A 24,961-nucleotide genomic window follows, 5' to 3' on the forward strand; every position below is an offset into this window, starting at 1 on the left:
AATCACCACCTGGTGGTGAGTTGGCTGGGATGGTGGGGGAGGATGCCGGACAGACCTGGCAGCCCCAAACACATTGTGAGGGTCTGCTGGGAACGTCTGGCAGAGTCTCCTGTCAGAGAGAGTTTCAATTCCCACCTCCGGAAGAGCTTTGAACATGTCACGAGGGAGGCCCTGGACATTGAGTCTAAGTGGACCATGTTCCACACCTCTGTTGTCGAGATAGCCACGAGCTGGTTGGTCCGTGGTCATAATCCTAAAACCCGCTGGTCTATTGGGTCTTTTTGGCCCGTGGGACTCCAGAAACAAGGACAGGCCAAGCGGTGTGCGGCTTTGGCCGTTGCAGGGGCAAAAACTTGGACATGGAGGAGTTGAGGGAATCAATGGAGAACGACTTTCGGTCGGCTTCAAAGCAATTCTGGACCACCCTCCGCAGCCTCAGAAAGGGGAAGCAGAGCACTGGCAACACCGTGTGTGGTTTAGGGCGGTGTAATGCTGACCTCGACTTGGGATGTTCTGTATCAGTGGAGGAAATACTTTGAGAAGACTTCATCCCATCTACTCAACTTTCTCTGAGGAAGCCCTGCCTGGGGCCTCTGTGGTGGGATCTCCTATTTTTGGGCATGAGGCTGCCCAGGTAGTTAAAACGCTCCTCGTTGACAAGGCCTTGGGTGGGGGTTTTTATCCGCCAGGAGTTCCTTAAGGCTCTGGATGTTGTGGGGCTGTTTTGGTTGACCAGACTTGGTGCTTCTGGATTGGCAGACTGGGGGTATGGTTCCTCGAAATAAGGGATCCGCAGGGGATGTTCCAACTGTCGTGGTATCACACCTCTCAGTCTTCCTGGTAAGGTGTACTGGAGAGTACGTTACACCAAACTGTCCCATATTGGTTTTAGGAGGGGCATTGTGGTTATGGTCCTGGTTGTGGAACTGTGGACCAGCTCTGGACAGGGTACTGAAGGGTGCACAGGATTTTGCCCAAGCAGTCACAATGTGAACCTCGGCCTTTCAGGAGGATCCACGGTGACCTTCTCCTTTCTGGTGGGCGGAGAGAGAACGGAGTTGTCGGTCCGCTCGCCGGCGCCACTTCACGACGACCAGTGGCATCGCGTGGAGGCGGAGAAGAACGTCAAGGAAGTGTTGCTGCAGCTGGATGGCCGCTACCGAGAGGTGCGGCTCATCCCCCCGCAGGGCCACACCAAGCTGGAGTTGGACAGCAACCTGTATATTGGTAATTCTCCCGTCATAATAAGAATAATATTATTATGCTTTATTGTGATCAAATATGAACTATCATCCCTGGCAGGTGCGTCCGGAGGCCAGAGAAGTTTCCTGGGCTGCATGCGGGCGCTGCAGGTAAACGGGGGGACTCTAGACCTGGAAGAGAAGGCGGTGGGGGCCTCAGGGGTGAGTCCCGGCTGCCGGGGCCACTGCCAGACCCTGGGCTCCCAGTGCAGGAACGGCGGGAGGTGTGTGGAGAAGTACGACAGATATTCCTGCGACTGCACGCTCAGCGCCTACGAAGGAGCCTTCTGTACCCAAGGTGCGCTCCGGGACCCTGGCACACCCGACCGGCACACACTCACTCACCTTTGTCCCTGCACCCAGACGTGGGAGCCTACTTCGAGACCGGGACATTGGTGCGCTATGACTTCTGGCCCGAGGCGGCGCCCAACGTGGCGCGGGAGGGGGAGCGCCTGCCGGGGGTTCCGGTGGAGACCAACCTGACCCACGAGGAGCTGGTCTTCAGCTTCAGCACCTCCAGCGCCCCCTGCATTCTGGTCTATATCAGCTCCAGGACTCTAGACTACCTGGCTGTGGTGCTCACAGACAACGGTAATCATTCCAATAATCACATCTTCATCTTTTTCAAACCAGTACAAGGTTTAATGTAACCCTCCGGGCTCCTCACCGTCTGTTGAAGGTCCCGGGGACCCAAAAGGGTCCCGGGCATTAAAAATGTCAAATTGTAATATTTGATGTGAACTAATGGAGCCTTAAATATGTCAATAATTCATAACATTACTTTTGTTTCATTAATATTTTTTAAATAATTATTTAAAAAAAAATCACACTAAAGGTCCCGGGGACCCAAAAGGGTCCCGGGCATTAAAAATGTCAAATTGTAATATTTGATGTGAACTAATTGGAGCCCTAATTATGTCAATGATTCATAACATTACTTTTGTTTCATTAATATTTTTTGAATAATGATTTTTTTTTTAAATCACACTAAAGACCCCAGGGACCCAAAAGGGTCCCGGGCATTAAAAATGCCAAAGTGTAATATTTGATGTGAACTAATTGGAGCCTTAAATATTTCAATAATTCATAACATTACTTTTGTTTCATATTTTTGAACAATTTATTTAAAAAGAAAAAAAAAATACACTAAACGTGCCAGGGACCTAAAAGGGTCAAATTGTAATATTTGATGTGAAATAATTGGAGCCTTAAATATGTCAATAATTCTTAACATTACATTTGTATCATTAATATTTTTGAACAATCACTAAAAAAAAAAATCACACTTAAGGTACCGGGGACCCAAAAGGGTCCCGGGCATTAAAAATATAACATTTTAATATTTGATGTAAACTAATTGGATCCTTAAATATGTCAATCATTCATAACAGTACTTTTGTTTCGGTAATACTTTTTGAATAATGATTAAAAAAAAAAATCACATTAAAGGTCCCAGGGACTTAAAAGGGTCCTGGGCATTAAAAATATCAAATTGTATTATTTGATATGAACTAATTAGAGCCTTAAATATGTCAATAATTTTGAACATTGCTTTTGTTTCATTAATATTTTTTGGATAATGATTTAAAAAAAAAAAATCACTCTAAAGGTCCCAGGAACCCAAAAGGGTCCCGGGCATTAAAAATGTCAAATTATAATATTTGATGTGAACTAATTGGAGCCTTAAATATGTCAATAATTCTTAACATTACTTTTGTTTTGGTAATATTTTTTGAATAATGATTAAAAAAAAAAAAATCACACTAGGACCCGGGGACCCAAAAGTGTCTTGGGCATTAAAAATGTCAAATTGTAATATTTGATGTGAACCAATTGAAGCCTTAAATATGTCAATAATACTTAACATTACATTTGTTTCATTAATATTTTTTGAACAATTATTTAAAAAAGAAAATCACACAAAAGGTCCCGGGGAACTAAAAGGGACTGGGGCATGAAATTGTTAAAACAAGTAGTATATTTATATTTTGACTTTCAACACTTAAATAATCATTTTCAGGTCACTTCCTAGTGTTCTAAATATGTCATATGTATATTTATTATTGCCATGTTGAAATTGTTTTAATAAGTTGTTATTGTTGGAGTAATGACACTTTTAAAGTGTAAAAATAGTCGGCATTTGAGAGTCAACATTTTTCTTCTTTCATATCACCTCTTTTTCACCAGTTTTTGCGTAACAATATTAGTTTGAAATTTGGAGGTGTTTGAATTTGCCATGTAAAATCACTGATGCTAATCAGCAGCAATTCTATGGCATCTTCAATGAAAGTTAGCATTTGATGTCAAGTTATTTCAAGTGTAACTTGTGTTGACTTGTACACACTTTCCAAGTTTACACGTTTACAAGTCAACACTGACATGGAGACAAGATGCTATCTGGCTGCTAAGCTAGCAAAAAGCAGAACTGACTACCACTACTACTACTACTACTACCATTTTTTGCACTTTTTATTTGCTACCATTTATTTGTTTATGTATATTTTATTCTGTACCATTACTACTACCATTTATTTCTTTTTAAATTTGAATTGTATTCACTTCATAACTTTACTCCCATTTATTTTAGTTTTTGTTTAGTTATGCATAGTTTATTTATTCTAAACCATTATTAATACTATTTATTTTAGCTTTATCTTTAGTTCATTTCATTGTATTATTATTCATTTTAATGTTTTATTTTATTTCATTTTTTATGTTAATTGTATTCATTTCATAACGTTATTGCTACAATTTATTTTAGTTGTTTTTCATTTAGTTATGCATAGTTTATTGATTTTATACCACTACTACTACCATTTGTTTAATGTTTAATTTGTGTGTTTCAATTGTACTAATATTTATTATAATGTTTTATCTTATTTGAATTGTATTCACTTCATAACGTTACTACCAATTTATTTCAGTTTTTATTTAGTTATGCATAGTTTATTTATTCCAAACTATTATTAATACTATTTATTTTAGCTTTATCTCTTGTTTATTCATTCTGTTGTATTACTATTTTTCATTTTTTATTGTAATCGTATTCATTGCATACCATTCTTGCTACCATTTATTTTAGTTCTATTTTTCATTTAGTTATGCATAGTTTATTTATGTATTATTTATTTGTATTTATTTATTATTTTTTATTCATTTCATTGTATTACCATTTATTTTTAATGTTTTGTTTTGTTAAATTTTTCATTTTAATTGTATTAATTTCATAACGTTTTTGCCACCATTTATTTTAGTTTTTATGTAGTTATGCATAGTTTATTTATTCTAAACCATTATTAATGCCATTTATTTGATGTTGTATTCATTTATTTCAATTGTACTACTATTTTAATGTTTTATTTTATTTCATTTTTTATTTTAATTGTATTTATTTCATAACATTATTACTACCATATTTTTTTTAATTTAGTTATGCAGTTTATTTTTACCATTAATATCATTTATCTTAACTTTAGCTTTTTTTTTGTTCATTTCATTGTATTACTATTTATTTTAATGTTTTATTTTATTTCTTTTTTATTTTAATTGTATTCATTTCATAACATTACTACCATATATTTTTTGTATTCAGTTATGCAGTTTATTGTTTTATACCATTATTAATACCATTTATTTCGGCTTTGTCTTTTGTTTATTAATTTTAATCGTATTACTGCTATTTATTCTTAATGTTTTATGGTATTTCATGTTTTAATTTGAACAAACATAACATTATCACCACCATTTATTTTGGTTGAGTTTTTTATTTATGTATGCGTATTTATATACCATTAATACCATATATTTTTAGTTTTTAATTGTTTATTCATTTCAATTCCATTTATGTTATACAATTATTTATTTGATCAGTTTTTATAATTTATTTATATATTCATTTTTTTATAAAGTTATTACAATCAGTTATTTTGTATCTATTTAAAAAAATGTATACTATTATTGCTACTGTTTATTGCATTTGTATTTATTATTCGTGAATTTATTTCGTTGTATTCATTTCATACCATTAATAATTTATTTATTTATTTATACCATTATTAATACCACTGTTTTATTATTGCTTATGTATATATTTGAACTGTATTTAATTTATACCATTATTACTATTTTTTATTGAATTTGTATTTATTTTATATCATTCATTTGACCTTTTTCATTTAACCACTCTGCCCTCATTGTGGGTTTCTTGCTGTGGTATTGTGTGCGTGTGCGTGTGCGTGTGCGTGTGCGCGTGTGTGTGTGTGTGTGTGTGTGTGTGCAGGCACGCTGCAGGTGCGCTACAGACTGGGAGGTCTCCCAGAAGCCTTCATCATAAAGGTGGATGATCACCAGCGCCGTCTGGACAACGGACAACCTCACACGCTCAACCTGACACGCAACCTGCGACACGTCCGCCTGCAGGTACCACACAACCGCCTGCAGGTACCACACGTCCGCCTGCAGGTACCTCACGTCCGCCTGCAGGTACCACACGTCCGCCTGCAGGTACCACAAGTCCGCCTGCAGGTACAACATGAAACAAACACTTGCACTATGGCATGAACAATGAACATGAAACAAACGCTTGCACTATGGCATAAACTATGAACATGAAACAAACGCTTGCACTATGGCATAAACTATGAACATGAAACAAACACTTGCACTATGGCATAAACTATGAACATGAAACAAACACTTGCACTTTGGCATAAACTATGGACATGAAACAAACGCTTGCACTATGGCATAAACTATGGACATGAAACAAACACTTGCACTATGGCATAAACTATGAACATGAAACAAACACTTGCACTATGGCATGAACAATGATCATGAAACAAACGCTTGCACTATGGCATAAACTATGAACATGAAACAAACACTTGCACTATGGCATAAACTATGAACAATAAACAAACACTTGCACTTTGGCATAAACTATGGACATGAAACAAACGCTTGCACTATGGCATAAACTATGGACATGAAACAAACACTTGCACTATGGCATAAACTATGAACATGAAACAAACACTTGCACTATGGCATAAACTATAAACATGAAACAAACACTTGCACTATGGCATAAACTATGAACATGAAACAAACACTTGCACTATGGCATAAACTATGAACATGAAACAAAAGCTTGCACAATGGCAGAAGTATGACCAACCAAAACAAAAACACTCGATGTGAGGAGAAAGAGTATGAGGGAAAGGTGGAGGTGAAAATCAAAGAGTTGGCATGGAGATGAAAACAAAACAGGAAGTGCAAAGACAGAACTAAATGTCCAAAAAACTAAACATAACATGACCAAACATGGCAAAAAACATAACATAATCTACAGGCGTGACAATTAATAAACAAGTAGATTAATCATATTATTAATAAACAAGCACATTAATCATTAATAAGTAGATTTACCATATTATTAATAAACACATACATTTATCATATTAATGAACACATAGATTAATAATAATAAGCAAGTACATGAACCACATTATAAATAAACAGATTAATCACATTTATAATAAACAAGTAGATTAATCATATTAATAAACAAGTACATTAATCACATTAATAATGAGCCAGTAGATGTATCATTTTATTAATAAACAAATAGTAGTACTCCATAGTACCTAGTGCTACTTGTTACTTCCATGTTGCAGTTGATCACATACACCTAGTAATAGTACTCCATAGTACCTAGTACTACGTGTCACTTGCATGTTGCAGATAATGATGTACATCAAGTAGTAGTACTGCATAATGAGGTAGTACTACTTGCATCTTGCAGTTGATGAGGTGCAGCAAGTAGTAGTACTGCTTAATGACCTAGTACTACTTGCATATTGCAGTTGATGAGGTGCAGCAAGTAGTAGTACTGCATAACGAGCTAGTACTACTTGCATGTTGCAGTTGATGAGGTACATCAAGTAGTAGTATTGCATAATGCGGTAGTACTACTTGTATGTTGCAGTTGAGGTGCAGCAAGTAGTAGTACTGCATAACTAGCTAGTACTACTTGCATGTTGCAGTTGATGAGGTACAGCAAGTAGTAGTACTGCATAACTAGCTAGTACTACTTGCATGTTGCAGTTGATGAGGTGCAGCAAGTAGTAGTACTGCATAACTAGCTAGTACTACTTGCATGTTGCAGTTGATGAGGTGCAGCAAGTAGTAGTACTGCATAACTAGCTAGTACTACTTGCATGTTGCAGTTGATGAGGTGCAGCAAGTAGTAGTACTGCATAACTAGCTAGTACTACTTGCATGTTGCAGTTGATGAGGTGCAGCAAGTAGTAGTACTGCATAACTAGCTAGTACTACTTGCATGTTGCAGTTGATGAGGTACAGCAAGTAGTAGTACTGCATAACGAACTAATATTACTTGCATGTTGCAGTTGATGAGGTACAAGAAGTAGTAGTACTGCATAACGAGCTAATATTACTTGCATGTTGCAGTTGATGAGGTACAAGAAGTAGTAGTACTGCATAACGAGCTAGTACTACTTGCATGTTGCAGTTGATGAGGTACATCAAGTAGTAGTACTGCATAACCAGCTAGTACTACTTGCATGTTGCAGTTGATGAGGTACAGCAAGTAGTAGTACTTCATAACGAGCTAGTACTACTTGCATGTTGCAGTTGGACCACTACCCCGCCAGCAGCCACTTCCTGCCTGACTCCTCCCACACTGAATTCAACTTACTCAAAAGTCTCTTTCTTGGAAAAGTATTTGGTGAGTAACTCAAATACTTTGACACTATTTCTACTACTTAAACTATTTCTACTACTTCCACTATTTCTACTACTTAAAGTATTTGTACTACTTCCACTATTTGTACTACTTCCACTATTTCTACTACTTACAGTATTTGTACTACTTCCACTATTTGTACTACTTACACTATTTCTACTACTTTCATGTGTCATTGCTGGCTGCTGCGCTTATCAATAATCAACATGTATTAACAGTATGAGATCTTATCAATGATCAATAACATATATTAACATAAGATCTTATTAATAATCAACATGTATTATCATTATGAGATCTTATCAATGATAACAAACATGTATTAACATATCTTTTTAATAATCAACATGTATTATCATAAAGAGATCTTATCAATGATCAATAACATGTATTAACATAACATCTTATTAATAATAACATGTGTTACACATTACGAGATCTTATTAATAATAACATGAGATCTTATCAGTGATCAATAACATGTATTAACATAAGATCTTATTAATAATCAATAACATGTATTAACATAAGATCTTATGAATAATCAACATGTAATAACATTAAGAGATCTTATCAATGATCAATAACATGTATTAGCATAAGATCTTATTAATAATCGATAACATGTATTATCATTATGAGATCTTGTTAATAATCAATAACATGTAACATTATGAGATCTTATCAATGATCAATAACATGTATTAGCCTAAGATCTTATTAATAATCAATAACATGTATTAACATAAGATCTTATGAATAATCAACAACATGTAATAACATTAAGAGATCTTATCAATGGGCTTCACGGTGGCAGAGGGGTTAGTGCGTCTGCCTCACAATACGAAGGTCCTGCAGTCCTGGGTTCAAATCCAGGCTCGGGATCTTTCTGTGTGGAGTTTGCATGTTCTCCCCGTGAATGCGTGGGTTCCCTCCGGGTACTCCGGCTTCCTTCCACTTCCAAAGACATGCACCTGGGGATAGGTTGATTGGCAACACTAAATTGGCCCTAGTGTGTGAATGTGAGTGTGAATGTTGTCTGTCTATCTGTGTTGGCCCTGCGATGAGGTGGCGACTTGTCCAGGGTGTACCCCGCCTTCCGCCCGATTGTAGCTGAGATAGGCGCCAGCGCCCCCCGCGACTCCGAAAGGGAATAAGCGGTAGAAAATGGATGGATCTTATCAATGATCAATAACATGTATTAACATAAGATCTTGTTAATAATCAATAACATGTATTATCATGAGATCTTATCAATGATCAATATCATGTATTATCGTTATGAGATCTTATCAATGTTCAAAAACATGTATTAACATATGATCTTATTAATAATCAATAACCTGTATTAACATGAGATCTTATCAATGATCAATAACGTATTAACATAAGATCTTATTAATAATCAACATGTATTATCATTATGAGATCTTATCAATGATCAATAACATGTATTAACATAAGATCTTATTAATCAATCATTAACATGTATTATCATTATGAAATCTTATCAATAATCAATAACAATAATCAATAACATGTATTAACATAAGTCCTTGTTAATGATCAATAACCTGTGAGATCTTATTATGAGATCTTATCAATGATCAATAACATGTATTAACATAAGATCTTATTAATAATCAACATGTATTATCATTATGAGATCTTATCAATGATCAATAACATGTATTAACATAAGATCTCAGTAGTAATCAATAACATGTATTAAAATTATGAGATCTTATCAATGATCAATAACATATATTAACATAAGATTTTATTAATAATCAACATGTATTATCATTATGAGATCTTATCAATGATCAATAACATGTATTAAGATAAGATCTTATTAATAATCAAATACATGTATTATCATTATGAGATATTATCAGTGATCAATAACATGTATTAACATAAGATCTTATTAATAATCAATAACATGTATTATCATTATGAGAGCTTATCAATTATCAATAACGTATTAACATAAGATCTTATTAATCAATAACATGTATTAACATTATAAGATCTTATTTATAATCAATAACATGTAGTACCATTATGAGATCTTATCAATGATCAATAACATGTATTAACATAAGATCTTATTAATAATCAATAACATGTATTAACATAAGATCTTATGAATAATCAACATGTAATAACATTAAGAGATATTATCAATGATCAATAACATGTATTAACACAAGGTTTTGTTAATAATCAATAACATTTATTATCATTATGAGAACTTATCAATGATCAATAACATGTATTATCATTATATCTTATCAATGATCAATAACATGTATTAACATTATGAGATCTTAATAATAACATGTAGTACCATTATGAGATCTTATCAATGATCAATAACATGTATTAACATAATATCTTATTAATAATCAATAACATGTATTAACATAAGATCTTATGAATAATCAACATGTAATAAGAGATATTATCAATGATCAATAACATGTATTAACATAAGGTCTTGTTAATAATCAATAACATTTATTATCATTATGAGATCTTATCAATGATCAATAACATGTATTAACATACGATCCGATTAATAATCAATATCATGTATTAACATGAGGTCTTATCAATGATCAATAACATGTGTTAAGTTAAGAACTTATTGAGATTCAATAACATGTATTATCATTATGAGATCTTAACAATAACCAATAACATGTATTAACATAAGTCCTTGTTAATAATCAATAACTTGTATTACCTTATGAGATCTTATCAATGATCAATAACATGTATCAACATAAGATCTTATTAATAATCAACATGTATTATCATTATGAGATCTTATCAATGATCAATAACATGTATTAACATAAGATCTTTTTAGTAATCAATAAAATGTATTAACATTAGGAGATCTTTTTAATAATCAATAACATGTAATATGAGATCTAATCAATGATCAATAACATGTATTAACATTATGAGATCTTATCAATAAAATGTATTAACATTATAAAAACTTATTAATAATGAACAACATGTATTATCATTATGAGATCTTATCAATGATCAATAACATGTATTAACATTAGATCTTTTTAACAATCAATAACATGTATTAACATAAGATATTAATAATCAACATGTAATAATATTATGAGATCTTATCAATAATCAATAACATGTATTAACATAAGATATTAATAATCAACATGTATTATTGTTATGAGATCTTATCAATGATCAATAACGTGCATTAACATAAGATCTTGTTAATAATCAATAACCTGTATTAACATTATGAGATCTTATCAATGATCAATAACATCTATTAACACTATGAGATCTTATCAATAATATGTATTGACATAAGATCTTATTAAAAATCAACATGTATTATCATTATGAGATCTTATTAATAATCAATTACATGTATTATCATTATGAGATCTTATAAATGATCAAACATGTATTAACATAAGATTGTATTAATAATCAATCACGTGTATTAACATTATGAGATGTTAATAATCAACATGTAATAACATTATGAGATCTTATCAATGATCAATAACATATATTAGCATAAGATCTTATTAATAATTAATAACATGTATTATCATTATGAGAGCTTATCAATGATCAATAAAATGTATTAACATAAGATCTTATTAATCAACATGTATTGACATTATGAGATATTGTTAATAATCAATAACATGTAGTAACATTATGAGATCTTATCAATGATCAATATCATGTATTATCGTTATGAGATCTTATCAATGATCAATAATATGTATTAACATATGACCTTATTAATAATCAATAACCTGTATTAACATGAGCTCTTATCAATGATCAATAACATGTATTAGCATACGATCTTATTAATAATCAATAACATGTAGTAACATTATGAGATCTTATCAATGATCAATAACATGTATTAGCACAAGATCTTATTAATAACATGTATTAACATAACATCTTATGAATAATCAACATGTATTATCATTATGAGATCTTATCAATGATCAATATCATGTATTATCGTTATGAGATCTTATCAATGATCAATAACATGTATTAACATATGATCTTATTAATAATCAATAACCTGTATCAACATGAGATCTTATCAATGATCAATAACATATTATAACATAAGATCTTATTAATTAATCATTAACATGTATTATCATTATGAGATCTTATCAATGATCAATAACATGTTTTAACATAAGATCTTATTAATTAATCATTAACATGTATTATCATTATGAGATCTTATCAATAATCAATAACAATAATCAATAACATGTATTAACATAAGATCTCAGTAGTAATAAAATGTATTAAAATTATGAGATCTTATCAATGATCAATAACATGTATTAACTTCAGATCTTTTTAATAATCAATAAAATGTATTAACATACGATTTTTATTAATAATCAACATATATTATCATTATGAGATCTTAACAATGATCAATAACATGTATTAACATAAGATCTTATTAATAATCAACATGTATTGTCATTATGAGATATTATCAGTGATCAATAACATGTATTAACATAAGATCTTATTAATAATCAATAACATGTATTAACATTAAGAGATCTTATCAATAACATGTATTAACATAAGATCTTATTAATCAATAACATGTATTAACATTATGAGATCTTATTAATAATCAATAACATGTAGTACCATTATGAGATCTTATCAATGATCAATAACATGTATTAACATAAGATCTTATTAATCAATAACATGTATTAACATTATGAGATCTTATTAATAATCAATAACATGTAGTACCATTATGAGATCTTATCAATGATCAATAACATGTATTAACATAAGATCTTATTAATAATCAATAACATGTATTAACATAAGATCTTATGAATAATCAACATGTAATAACATTAAGAGATATCAATGATCAATAACATGTATTAACATAAGGTCTTGTTAATAATCAATAACATTTATTATCATTATGAGATCTTATCAATGATCAATAACATGTATTATCATTATATCTTATTAATGATCAATAACATGTATTAACATACGATCTGATTAATAATCAATAACATGTATTAACATAAGATCTTAATAATCAACAACTTGTAATAACATTATGAGATCTTATCAATAATCAATAACATGTATTAACATAAGATCTTAATACTCAACATGTATTATTGTTATGAGATCTTATCAATGATCAATAACATCTATTAACATTATGAGATATTATCAATTAGCAATAACATCTATTAACATTATGAGATCTTATCAATAATCGATATGTATTGACATAAGATCTTATTAAAAATCAACATGTATTATCATTTTGAGATCTTATTAATAATCAATTACATGTATTATCATTATGAGATCTTATAAATGATCAAACATGTATTAACATAAGGTTGTATATATAATCAATCACGTGTATTAACATTATGAGATGTTAATAATCAACATGTAATAACATTATGAGATCTTATCAATGATCAATAACATGTATTGACATTAGATAGATAGATAGTACTTTCTTGATTCGTTCAGGAGAGTTAACTTCAGGAATATTATATATATTATATATTATGAGATCTTATTACATGTAATAACATTATGAGATCTTATCAATAACAAGAATTAACATAAGATCTTATTAATAATCAATAACATGTATTAACATTAAAAGATCTTATCAATGATCAATAACATGTATTAACATAAGAGCTTGTTAATAATAACATGTATTATTATTTAGCTCTTATCAATGATCAATAACATGTATTAACATAAGAGCTTGTTAATAATCAATAACATGTATTATTATTTAGCTCTTATCAATGATCAATAACATGTATTGACATTAGATGGATAGATAGATAGATAGATAGTACTTTCTTGATTCCTTCAGGAGAGTTCCTTCAGGAAAATTATATATTATATATATTATATATTATGAGATCTTATTAATAATATAACATGTAATAATATTATGAGATCTTATCAATGATCAATATATGTATTAGCATTATGAGCTATTATCAACGATCAATAACATGTATTAACATAAGACCTTATTATTAATCAACATGTACTATCATCAGATCTTATCAATGATTAATAACATGTATTAACATTATGAGAACGTATTAATAATCAACAATATGTATTATCATTGAGATCTTATCAATGATCAATAACATTTATTATCATTATGAAATCTTATCAATGATCAATAACATGTATTAACATAAAATCTTATTAATAATCAACATGTAATAACATTAAGAGATCTTATCAATGACCAATATTATGTATTAACATAAGATCTTAATAATCAACATGTATTATCATTATGAGATCTTATCAATGATCAATAACATGTATTAACATAAGATCTTATTAATAATCAATAACATGTATTAAGATACGATCTTATTAATAATAACCTGTATTAACATAAGATCTTATTGATAATCAACAACATGTATTATTATAAGATTTTATTGATAATCAATAACATGTATTAACATAAGATCTTATTAGTAATGAATAACATGTATTAACATTATGAGATCTTATCAATGATCAATAACATGTATTAACACAAGCTCTTATTAACAATCAACATGTATTATCATTATGAGATCTGATCAATGATCAATAACATGTATTAACGTTAGATCTTATTAATAATCAACCTGTATTATCATTAACATAAGATTTTATTAATAATTAATAACAAATATTAACATTATGAGATTTTATATATAATCAACATCATGTATTGTCATGAGATCTTATCAATGATCAATAACATGTAATAACATAAGGTCTTATTAATAATCAACAACATGTATTATCATTATGAGATCTTATCAATGATCAATAACATGAGATCTTATTAATAATCAACATGTATTATCATTGAGATCTTATCAATGATCAATAACATGTATTAACATAAGATCTTATTAATAATCAATAACATGTATTAACATAAGATCTTATGACTAATCAACATGTAATAACATTAAGAGATCTTATCAATGATCAATAACATGTATTACTTTAAGATTGTAGTAATAATCAATCACGTGTATTAACATTATGAGATGTTATTAATAATACAAAACATGTAATAACATTATGAGAGCTAATCAATGATCAATAACATGTATTAACTTAAGATCTTATGAATAATCAACAACATGTAGTAACATTAAGAGATCTTATCAATGATCAATAACATGTTTTAACATAAGGTCTTGTTAATAATCAATAACATTTATTATCGTTATGGGATCTTATCAATGATCAATAACTTGTATTATCAATATGAGATCTTATCAATGATCAATAACGTATTAACATACGATCTTATTAATAATCAATAACCTGTATTAACATGAGGTCTTATCAATGATCAATAACATGTATTAACTTAAGAATTTATTGATAATCAATAACATTTATTATCATTATAAGATCTTATCAATAACCAATAACATGTATTAACATAAGTCCTTGTTAATAATCAATAACTTGTATTACCTTACGAAATCTTATCAATGATCAATAACATGTATTAACATAAGATCTTATTAATAATCAACATGTATTATCCTTATGAGATCTTATCAATGATCAATAACATGTATTAACATAAGATCTTATTAGTAATCAATAAAATGTATTAACATTATGAGATCAATTTAATAATCAATAACATATAATATGAGATCTAATCAATGATCAATAACATGTATTAACATTATGAGATCTTATTAATGATCAATAAAATGTATTAACATTATGAGATCTTATTAATAATCAACATGCATTATCATTATGAGATCTTATCAATGATCAACAACATGTATTAACATTAGATCTTTTTAATAATCAATAACATGTATTAACATAAGATCTTATTAATAATCAACATGTATTAACATTATGAGATCTTATCAATAATCAATAACATGTATTAACATAAGATCTTATTAATAATCAACATGTATTATCATTATGAGATGTTATCAATGATCAATAACATGTATTAACATAAGATCTTGTTAATAATCAATATCCTGCATTAACATTATGATATCTTATCAATGATCAATAACATCTATTAACATTATGAGATCTTATCAATTATCAATAATATGTATTGACATAAGATTTTATTAAAAATCAACACGTATTATCATTGAGATTTTATTAATAATCATTTACATGTATTATCCTTAATGGATCTTATCAATTATCAATAACATGTATTAAAATTAGATATTTTTAATAACAACATGTAATAACATAAGATCGTATGAATAATCAACATGTAATAACATTAAGAGATATTATCAATGATCAATAACATGTATTAACATAAGATCTTGTTAATAATCAATATCCTGTATTACATTATGATGTCTTATCAATGTTCAATAACATGTATTAACATCATGAGATCTTATCAATGATCAATAACATGTATTAACATACAATCTTATTAATACTAAATAACATGTATTAACATTATGAAATCTTATCAATAAACATTTACATGTATTAACTTAAGATCTTATTAATAATAAACATGTATTATTATGAGATCTTATCAATGATCAATAACATGTATTAACATAAAATGTTAATAATCCATAACCTGTATTAACATTGAGATCTTATCAATGATCAATATGTATTGACATAAGACATATATTTAAAAATCAACATTTATCATTATGAGATCTTATTAATAATCAATTACATGTATTATAATTATTATGAAATCGTATCAATGATAAATAACACGTGTTAACATAAGATTGTATTTATAATCAATTACGTGTAGTAACATAAGATGTTATTAATAATCAATATCTTCACGGTGGCAGAGGGGTTAGTGCGTCTGCCTCACAATACGAAGTTCCTGCAGTCCTGGGTTCAAATCCAGGCTCGGGATCTTTCTGTGTGGAGTTTGCATGTTCTTTCCGTGAATGCGTGGGTTCCCTCCGGGTACTCCGGCTTCCTCCCACCTCCAAAGACATGCACCTGGGGATAGGTTGATTGGCAACACTAAAATGGGCCCTAGTGTGTGAATGTGAGTGTGAATGTTGTCTGTCTATCTGTGTTGGCCCTGCGATGAGGTGGCGACTTGTCCAGGGTGTACCCCGCCTTCCGCCCGATTGTAGCTGAGATAGGCGCCAGCGCCCCCCGCGACCCCGAAAGGGAATAAGCGGTAGAAAATGGATGGATGGATCTTGTAATAACATGAGATCTTATCAATGATCAATAACATGTATTAACATTATGAGATCTTATCAATGTTCAATAACATGTATTATCATTATGAAATCTTATCAATGATCAATAACATGTATTAACATAAGATCTTATTAATAATCAATAACATGTATTGACATGCGATCTTAATAATATGTAATAATATTATTATGAGATCTTATCAATGATCAATAACATGTATTAACATACGATCTTATCAATGATCAATAACATGTATTAACATAAGATTGTATTAATAATCAATCACGTGTCTTATCATTATGAGATGTTATTAATAATTAATATCATGTAATAACATGAGATCTTATCAATGATCAATAACATGTATTAACATAAGATCTTATTTGTAACCAATAACAAATATTAACATTATGAGATTTTATATATAATCAACATGTATTATCATTATGAGATCTTATCAATGATCAATAACATGTAATAACATAAGATCTTATTAATAATCAACAACATATATTATCATTATGAGATCTTATTAATGACTAATAACATGTATTAACATTATATCTTATTAATAATCAACATGTATTATCATTATGAGATCTGATCAATGATCCTTAACATTTATTAACATTAGATTTTATTAATAATCAATAACATGTACTAACATTATGAGATCTTATCAATGATCAATAACATGTAATAACATAAGATCTTATAAATAACATGTATTAACATTATGAGGTCTTTTTAATAATCAATAACATGTATTATCATTATGAGATCTTATCAATAATCATTTACATCTATTAACATAAGACATTATTAATAATCAACATGTTTTATCATTGAGATATTATCAATGATCTATAACATGTATTAACATAGGATCTTATTAATAATAACATGTATTATCATTATGAAATCTTATCAATGATCAATAACATGCATTAACATAAGATCTTATTAATAATCAATAACATGTATTATCGCTATGAGATCTAATTAATACTGAATAACATGTATTAACATTGAGATCTTGTCAATAATCATTTACATGTATTAACATAAGACCTTATTAATAATCAATAACATGTATTGACGTTATGAGATCTTATTTAAAATCAATAAAATGTAATAAAAAATGAGATCTTATCAATGATCAATAACATGTATTAACATAAGATCTTATTAATAATCAACATGTATTATCCTTATGAGATCTTATCAATGATCAATAACATGTATTAACATAAGATCTTATTAGTAATCAATAAAATGTATTAACATTATGAGATCAATTTAATAATCAATAACATATAATATGAGATCTAATCAATGATCAATAACATGTATTAACATTATGAGATCTTATTAATGATCAATAAAATGTATTAACATTATGAGATCTTATTAATAATCAACATGCATTATCATTATGAGATCTTATCAATGATCAACAACATGTATTAACATTAGATCTTTTTAATAATCAATAACATGTATTAACATAAGATCTTATTAATAATCAACATGTATTAACATTATGAGATCTTATCAATAATCAATAACATGTATTAACATAAGATCTTATTAATAATCAACATGTATTATCATTATGAGATGTTATCAATGATCAATAACATGTATTAACATAAGATCTTGTTAATAATCAATATCCTGCATTAACATTATGATATCTTATCAATGATCAATAACATCTATTAACATTATGAGATCTTATCAATTATCAATAATATGTATTGACATAAGATTTTATTAAAAATCAACACGTATTATCATTGAGATTTTATTAATAATCATTTACATGTATTATCCTTATGAGATCTTATCAATTATCAATAACATGTATTAAAATTAGATATTTTTAATAACAACATGTAATAACATAAGATCGTATGAATAATCAACATGTAATAACATTAAGAGATATTATCAATGATCAATAACATGTATTAACATAAGATCTTGTTAATAATCAATATCCTGTATTACATTATGATGTCTTATCAATGTTCAATAACATGTATTAACATCATGAGATCTTATCAATGATCAATAACATGTATTAACATACAATCTTATTAATACTAAATAACATGTATTAACATTATGAAATCTTATCAATAAACATTTACATGTATTAACTTAAGATCTTATTAATAATAAACATGTATTATTATGAGATCTTATCAATGATCAATAACATGTATTAACATAAAATGTTAATAATCCATAACCTGTATTAACATTGAGATCTTATCAATGATCAATATGTATTGACATAAGACTTATATTTAAAAATCAACATTTATTATCATTATGAGATCTTATTAATAATCAATTACATGTATTATAATTATTATGAAATCGTATCAATGATAAATAACACGTGTTAACATAAGATTGTATTTATAATCAATTACGTGTAGTAACATGAGATGTTATTAATAATCAATATCTTGTAATAACATGAGATCTTATCAATGATCAATAACATGTATTAACATTATGAGATCTTATCAATGTTCAATAACATGTATTATCATTATGAAATCTTATCAATGATCAATAACATGTATTAACATAAGATCTTATTAATAATCAATAATATGTATTGACATGCGATCTTAATATGTAATAATATTATTATGAGATCTTATCAATGATCAATAACATGTATTAACATACGATCTTATCAATGATCAATAACATGTATTAACATAAGATTGTATTAATAATCAATCACGTGTCTTATCATTATGAGATGTTATTAATAATTAATATCATGTAATAACATGAGATCTTATCAATGATCAATAACATGTATTAACATAAGATCTTATTTGTAACCAATAACAAATATTAACATTATGAGATTTTATATATAATCAACATGTATTATCATTATGAGATCTTATCAATGATCAATAACATGTAATAACATAAGATCTTATTAATAATCAACAACATATATTATCATTATGAGATCTTATTAATGACTAATAACATGTATTAACATTATATCTTATTAATAATCAACATGTATTATCATTATGAGATCTGATCAATGATCCTTAACATTTATTAACATTAGATTTTATTAATAATCAATAACATGTACTAACATTATGAGATCTTATCAATGATCAATAACATGTAATAACATAAGATCTTATAAATAACATGTATTAACATTATGAGGTCTTTTTAATAATCAATAACATGTATTATCATTATGAGATCTTATCAATAATCATTTACATCTATTAACATAAGACATTATTAATAATCAACATGTTTTATCATTGAGATATTATCAATGATCTATAACATGTATTAACATAGGATCTTATTAATAATAACATGTATTATCATTATGAAATCTTATCAATGATCAATAACATGCATTAACATAAGATCTTATTAATAATCAATAACATGTATTATCGCTATGAGATCTAATTAATACTGAATAACATGTATTAACATTGAGATCTTGTCAATAATCATTTACATGTATTAACATAAGACCTTATTAATAATCAATAACATGTATTGACGTTATGAGATCTTATTTAAAATCAATAAAATGTAATAAAAAATGAGATCTTATCAATGATCAATAACATGTATTAACATAAGATCTTATTAATAATCAACATGTATTATCATTATGAGATCTTATCAATTATCAATATGTATTAACACTATGAGATTAATAATAATCAATAACATGTATTATCATATGAGATCCTATCAATTACATGTATTAACATAAAATCTTATCAATGATCAATAACTTGTATCAACATTATGAGATCTTATCAATGATCAACAAGATGTATTAACATTGTAAGATCTTATTAATAATCAATAAACTTTTATTAACTTTAGGAGATATCAAAAATCAATACAATGTATAATTTTGATACCTTATTAATAATCAATAACATTTATCAACATAATGACATATTATTTATCAATAACATACATTAACATTACAAGATCTTATTATGTCAATAAACACTGATTAAGATACAGAAATATTAATAATCAATACACATTTATGAACATTATGACATCTTATTAAAAATCCCTGAATATTTACTAACATTATATATCTTATTAATTAACATGTATTAACATAAAGATATCTTAATAATCAATGAACATTTATTAACATGAGATCTTATTAATAATCAATGAACATTTATTAATATGAGATCTTATTAATAATCAATATTGTGTATTAACATTATATGACCTTATCAATAATCAACATCATTGCGAGATCTCGTTAATAATCAATAAACATGGAATAATTTATGAAGTCATATTCATAATTAATCAACATTTATGAACATATTGAGATCTTACTGACAATCAATACACATTTCGTTAACCTGATGAGATGTTATTAATAATTAATACATATTTATGAACATACTGAAATGTTATTAATAATGACATTTATGAACATTTATTAACACATGTCACCTCTGACCTTCTTCCTGTTACTGTGACCTTCTTCCTGTGACCCCCTTCCTGTCACCTGTGACCCTCTTCCTGTCACCTGTGACCCCTTTCCTGTGCGCGGCAGAGACGGGCGAGATGGACGGCGTGCTGATCGAGCGCTACAACAGTCCTGGCTTCGTGGGCTGCATGTCCCGTGTCACCTTCCAGCAGGCGGCTCCTCTTAAAGCTGCACTACGTCTGCAGCAGCAGGTGGCGCCCGTCAGCAGCGTGGGCATCTTGGTGCCTTCCAACTGTGGCGCCTCTCCTCGCACGCTCTCCCCGCCCCTCACCCACCCCGACCCCTGGCACCTGCAGACAGGTGAGTGTGCGTGTGTGTGTGTGTGTGTGTGTGTGTGTGTGTGTGTGTGTGTAGACACACAGGTGTGTTGTTATATGTTCCAGGTGGAGGTGTGCTGCAGTGGAGTGAGGAGCGGTCCAGCAGGAAGAAGGTGCAGCACAACTCTGCTCTGATTGCAGGTAAATAACTCCCAGCATGCATCAGTGTGCCAGCTAACAGGAAGTAGATTTCACTTTTCTTACTCCCAATCATTTCACCTTTTATTATTTTACAAAAAAGTAGACAAAGTTTAAATGTGATACATTACTCACGGTTATTGTTAATAATCATTAATTATTATTATTATTAATATCCTGTCTGTCTCCAGCGTTCATCATGGGGCCTTGAAGGCACCACAGTTATGTGTCAGGTGTGCAAGTGACATCATCTCACCTTTCACCTGCTGTCTCAGCAAATATGTTATGTCAAATATTAACTACATGTAGATATTATAGTATGAAATATGATCTATACAGTGTTGTTGAGTGAAATATTAATATTAATGAGCTTCTTTGCTCCTGCAGGTGTGGTTGCCATGGTGATTTTGGGGGTGTTGTGCGTCCTGGTGCTGCTGCTGCGTCACATGTTCCGACACAAAGGTTCCTACCACACCAACGAGGCTAAAGGGGCGGAGTCAGCCGACTGCGCCGACGCCGCCATCATCGTCAACGACCCCGCCTTCACCGAGAGCATCGACGAGAGCAAGAAGGAGTGGTTCATCTAGACCCACGCCGCTGTGGGACGTCACAGACTCACAACGCTGTGGGACATCAGACCCATACCGATGTAGGATATCACAGACCCACGCCGATGTGGGACGTCACAGACCCACAACGCTGTGGGACGTCACAGACCCACAATGGTGTGGAAGGTCAGACTCACGACACTGTGGGACGTCACAGATTCACACCGCTGTGGGACGTCACAGACTCACATCGCTGTGGGACATCAGACCCACACCAATGTAGGACGTCACAGACCCACAACGCTGTGGGACGTCACAGACCCACAACACTGTGGGACATCACAGACGCACAATGGTGTGGAATGTCAGACTCACAACACTGTGGGACGTCACAGACCCACACCGCCGTGGGACATCAGACCCCATACCAATGTGGAAAGTCACAGACCCACGCCACTGTGGGACGTCACAGACTCACAATGGTGTGGAACGTCAGACTCACAGCGGTGCAGGATGTCACAGACCAACAATGCTGTGGGACATCACAAACTCACTGCGATGTGGGACGCCATAGACTCACACCGCTGTGGGACATCAGACCCACACCGATGTAGGAAATCCCATACCCACGTCAATGCGCGACGTCACAGACCCACAACGCTGTGGGACGTCACAGACCCACACTGCTGTGGGCCTTTTTTTAGTGGACTTCTGTCAGCTTTGGATCCAAACTTTGTGTCAGGACAAGAGCAGGAAGTAGATTGATGGGGAATGTTTACACAACGTTGTGGGGTGATTGTGTTGTCTGAACACAAGAAGTCACATTCATCTTTTGACTGGAAACTTGTGGCTGAACGTTCTTGCAATAATAAGAGTGTGATGGCAGCAACACCCGGAATCTTCTACACTTGGCTTTCTTCTAGATGTAGTTTTATTTATCTCTTGCCTTCTTTCTCTCTCTCTCTCTCTGTGTGTGTGTGTGTGTGTGTGTGTGTGTGTGTGTGTGCGTGCGTGCTCCTTAAAGTCACCACAGTTGTACCGTGAAGGTAAAAATGAGAAGAAAATGTTGAAAGTTTGAAAAGAAAAGCACAAAAAAGTCAAAAATCTGCATCTCCTTCATTTTTCTTCTCATGTTTTCTGTGAACAACCACCCATGATGAGAGACCTTACTTCTAATGTGGACTAAGTCGGATGTAAATCATCAATTGACCCTACTTCTAATGTGGACTAAGGCAGATATAAATCATCTAATGACTCTACTTCTAATGTGGACTAAGTCAGATGTAAATCATCAATTGACCCCACTTATAATGTGGACTAAGTCAGATATAAATTATCTAATGACTCTACTTCTAATGTGGACTAAGTCGGATGTGGATTAAGTCAGATGTAAATCATCAATTGACTCTACTTCTAATGTGGGCTAAGTCGCATGTGGACTAAGTCAGATGTAAATCATCAATTGACCCTACTTCTAATGTGGACTAAGTCATATGTAAATCATCAATCGACCCTTCTTTTAATGTGGACTTAGTCAGATATAAATCATCTAATGACTCTACTTCTAATGTGGACTAAGTCGGATGTGGATTAAGTCAGATGTAAATCATCTAATGACTCTACTACTAATGTGGACTAAGTCGGATGTGGACTAAGTCAGATGTAAATCATCAATTGACCCAACTTATAATGTGGACTAAGTCATATATAAATTATCTAATGACTCCTAATGTGGACTAAGTCAGATGTGGACTAAGTCAGATGTAAATCATCAATTGACTCTACTAATGTGGACTGAGTCGAATGTGGACTAAGTCAGATGTGGACTAAGTCAGATGTAAATCATCAATTGACTCTACTAATGTGGACTCAGTCGAATGTGGACTAAGTCAGATGTAAATAATCAATTGACCCTACTTCTAATGTGGACTAAGTCATATGTAAATCATCAATTGACCCTACTTCTAATGTGGACTAAGTCAGATGTAAATCATCAATTGACCCTACTTCTAATGTGGACTAAGTCAGATGTAAATAATCAATTGACCCTACTTCTAATGTAGACTAAGTCATATGTA

The 24,961-nt window shown here is 30.4% G+C and overlaps 1 protein-coding gene across 3 annotated transcripts in view; it reads left to right on the plus strand.

The window, feature by feature from the left end:
- cntnap2b (contactin associated protein 2b) overlaps positions 1-23,987 on the plus strand; it is a 50,629-nt gene extending 26,642 nt beyond the window's left edge. The window contains exons 18-25 of one of the 3 annotated variants that reach the window (XM_061890230.1): positions 1,009-1,227; positions 1,303-1,539; positions 1,605-1,832; positions 5,521-5,660; positions 7,899-7,992; positions 21,947-22,180; positions 22,264-22,338; positions 22,723-23,987. In XM_061890230.1, the coding sequence (XP_061746214.1) occupies positions 1,009-1,227; positions 1,303-1,539; positions 1,605-1,832; positions 5,521-5,660; positions 7,899-7,992; positions 21,947-22,180; positions 22,264-22,338; positions 22,723-22,922 (1,427 nt within the window). In that variant the 3' untranslated portion in view covers positions 22,923-23,987. Of the gene's footprint in view, positions 1-1,008; positions 1,540-1,604; positions 1,833-5,520; positions 5,661-7,898; positions 7,993-21,946; positions 22,181-22,263; positions 22,339-22,722 lie in introns of those variants that run through there. The other 2 variants (XM_061890229.1, XM_061890231.1) reach the window with 2 other exon arrangements.
- Positions 23,988-24,961: the final 974 nt, after the last annotated feature.

The sequence above is a fragment of the Nerophis ophidion genome, linkage group LG28 (assembly GCF_033978795.1).
Source record: "Nerophis ophidion isolate RoL-2023_Sa linkage group LG28, RoL_Noph_v1.0, whole genome shotgun sequence".
Taxonomy (NCBI): domain Eukaryota; kingdom Metazoa; phylum Chordata; class Actinopteri; order Syngnathiformes; family Syngnathidae; genus Nerophis; species Nerophis ophidion.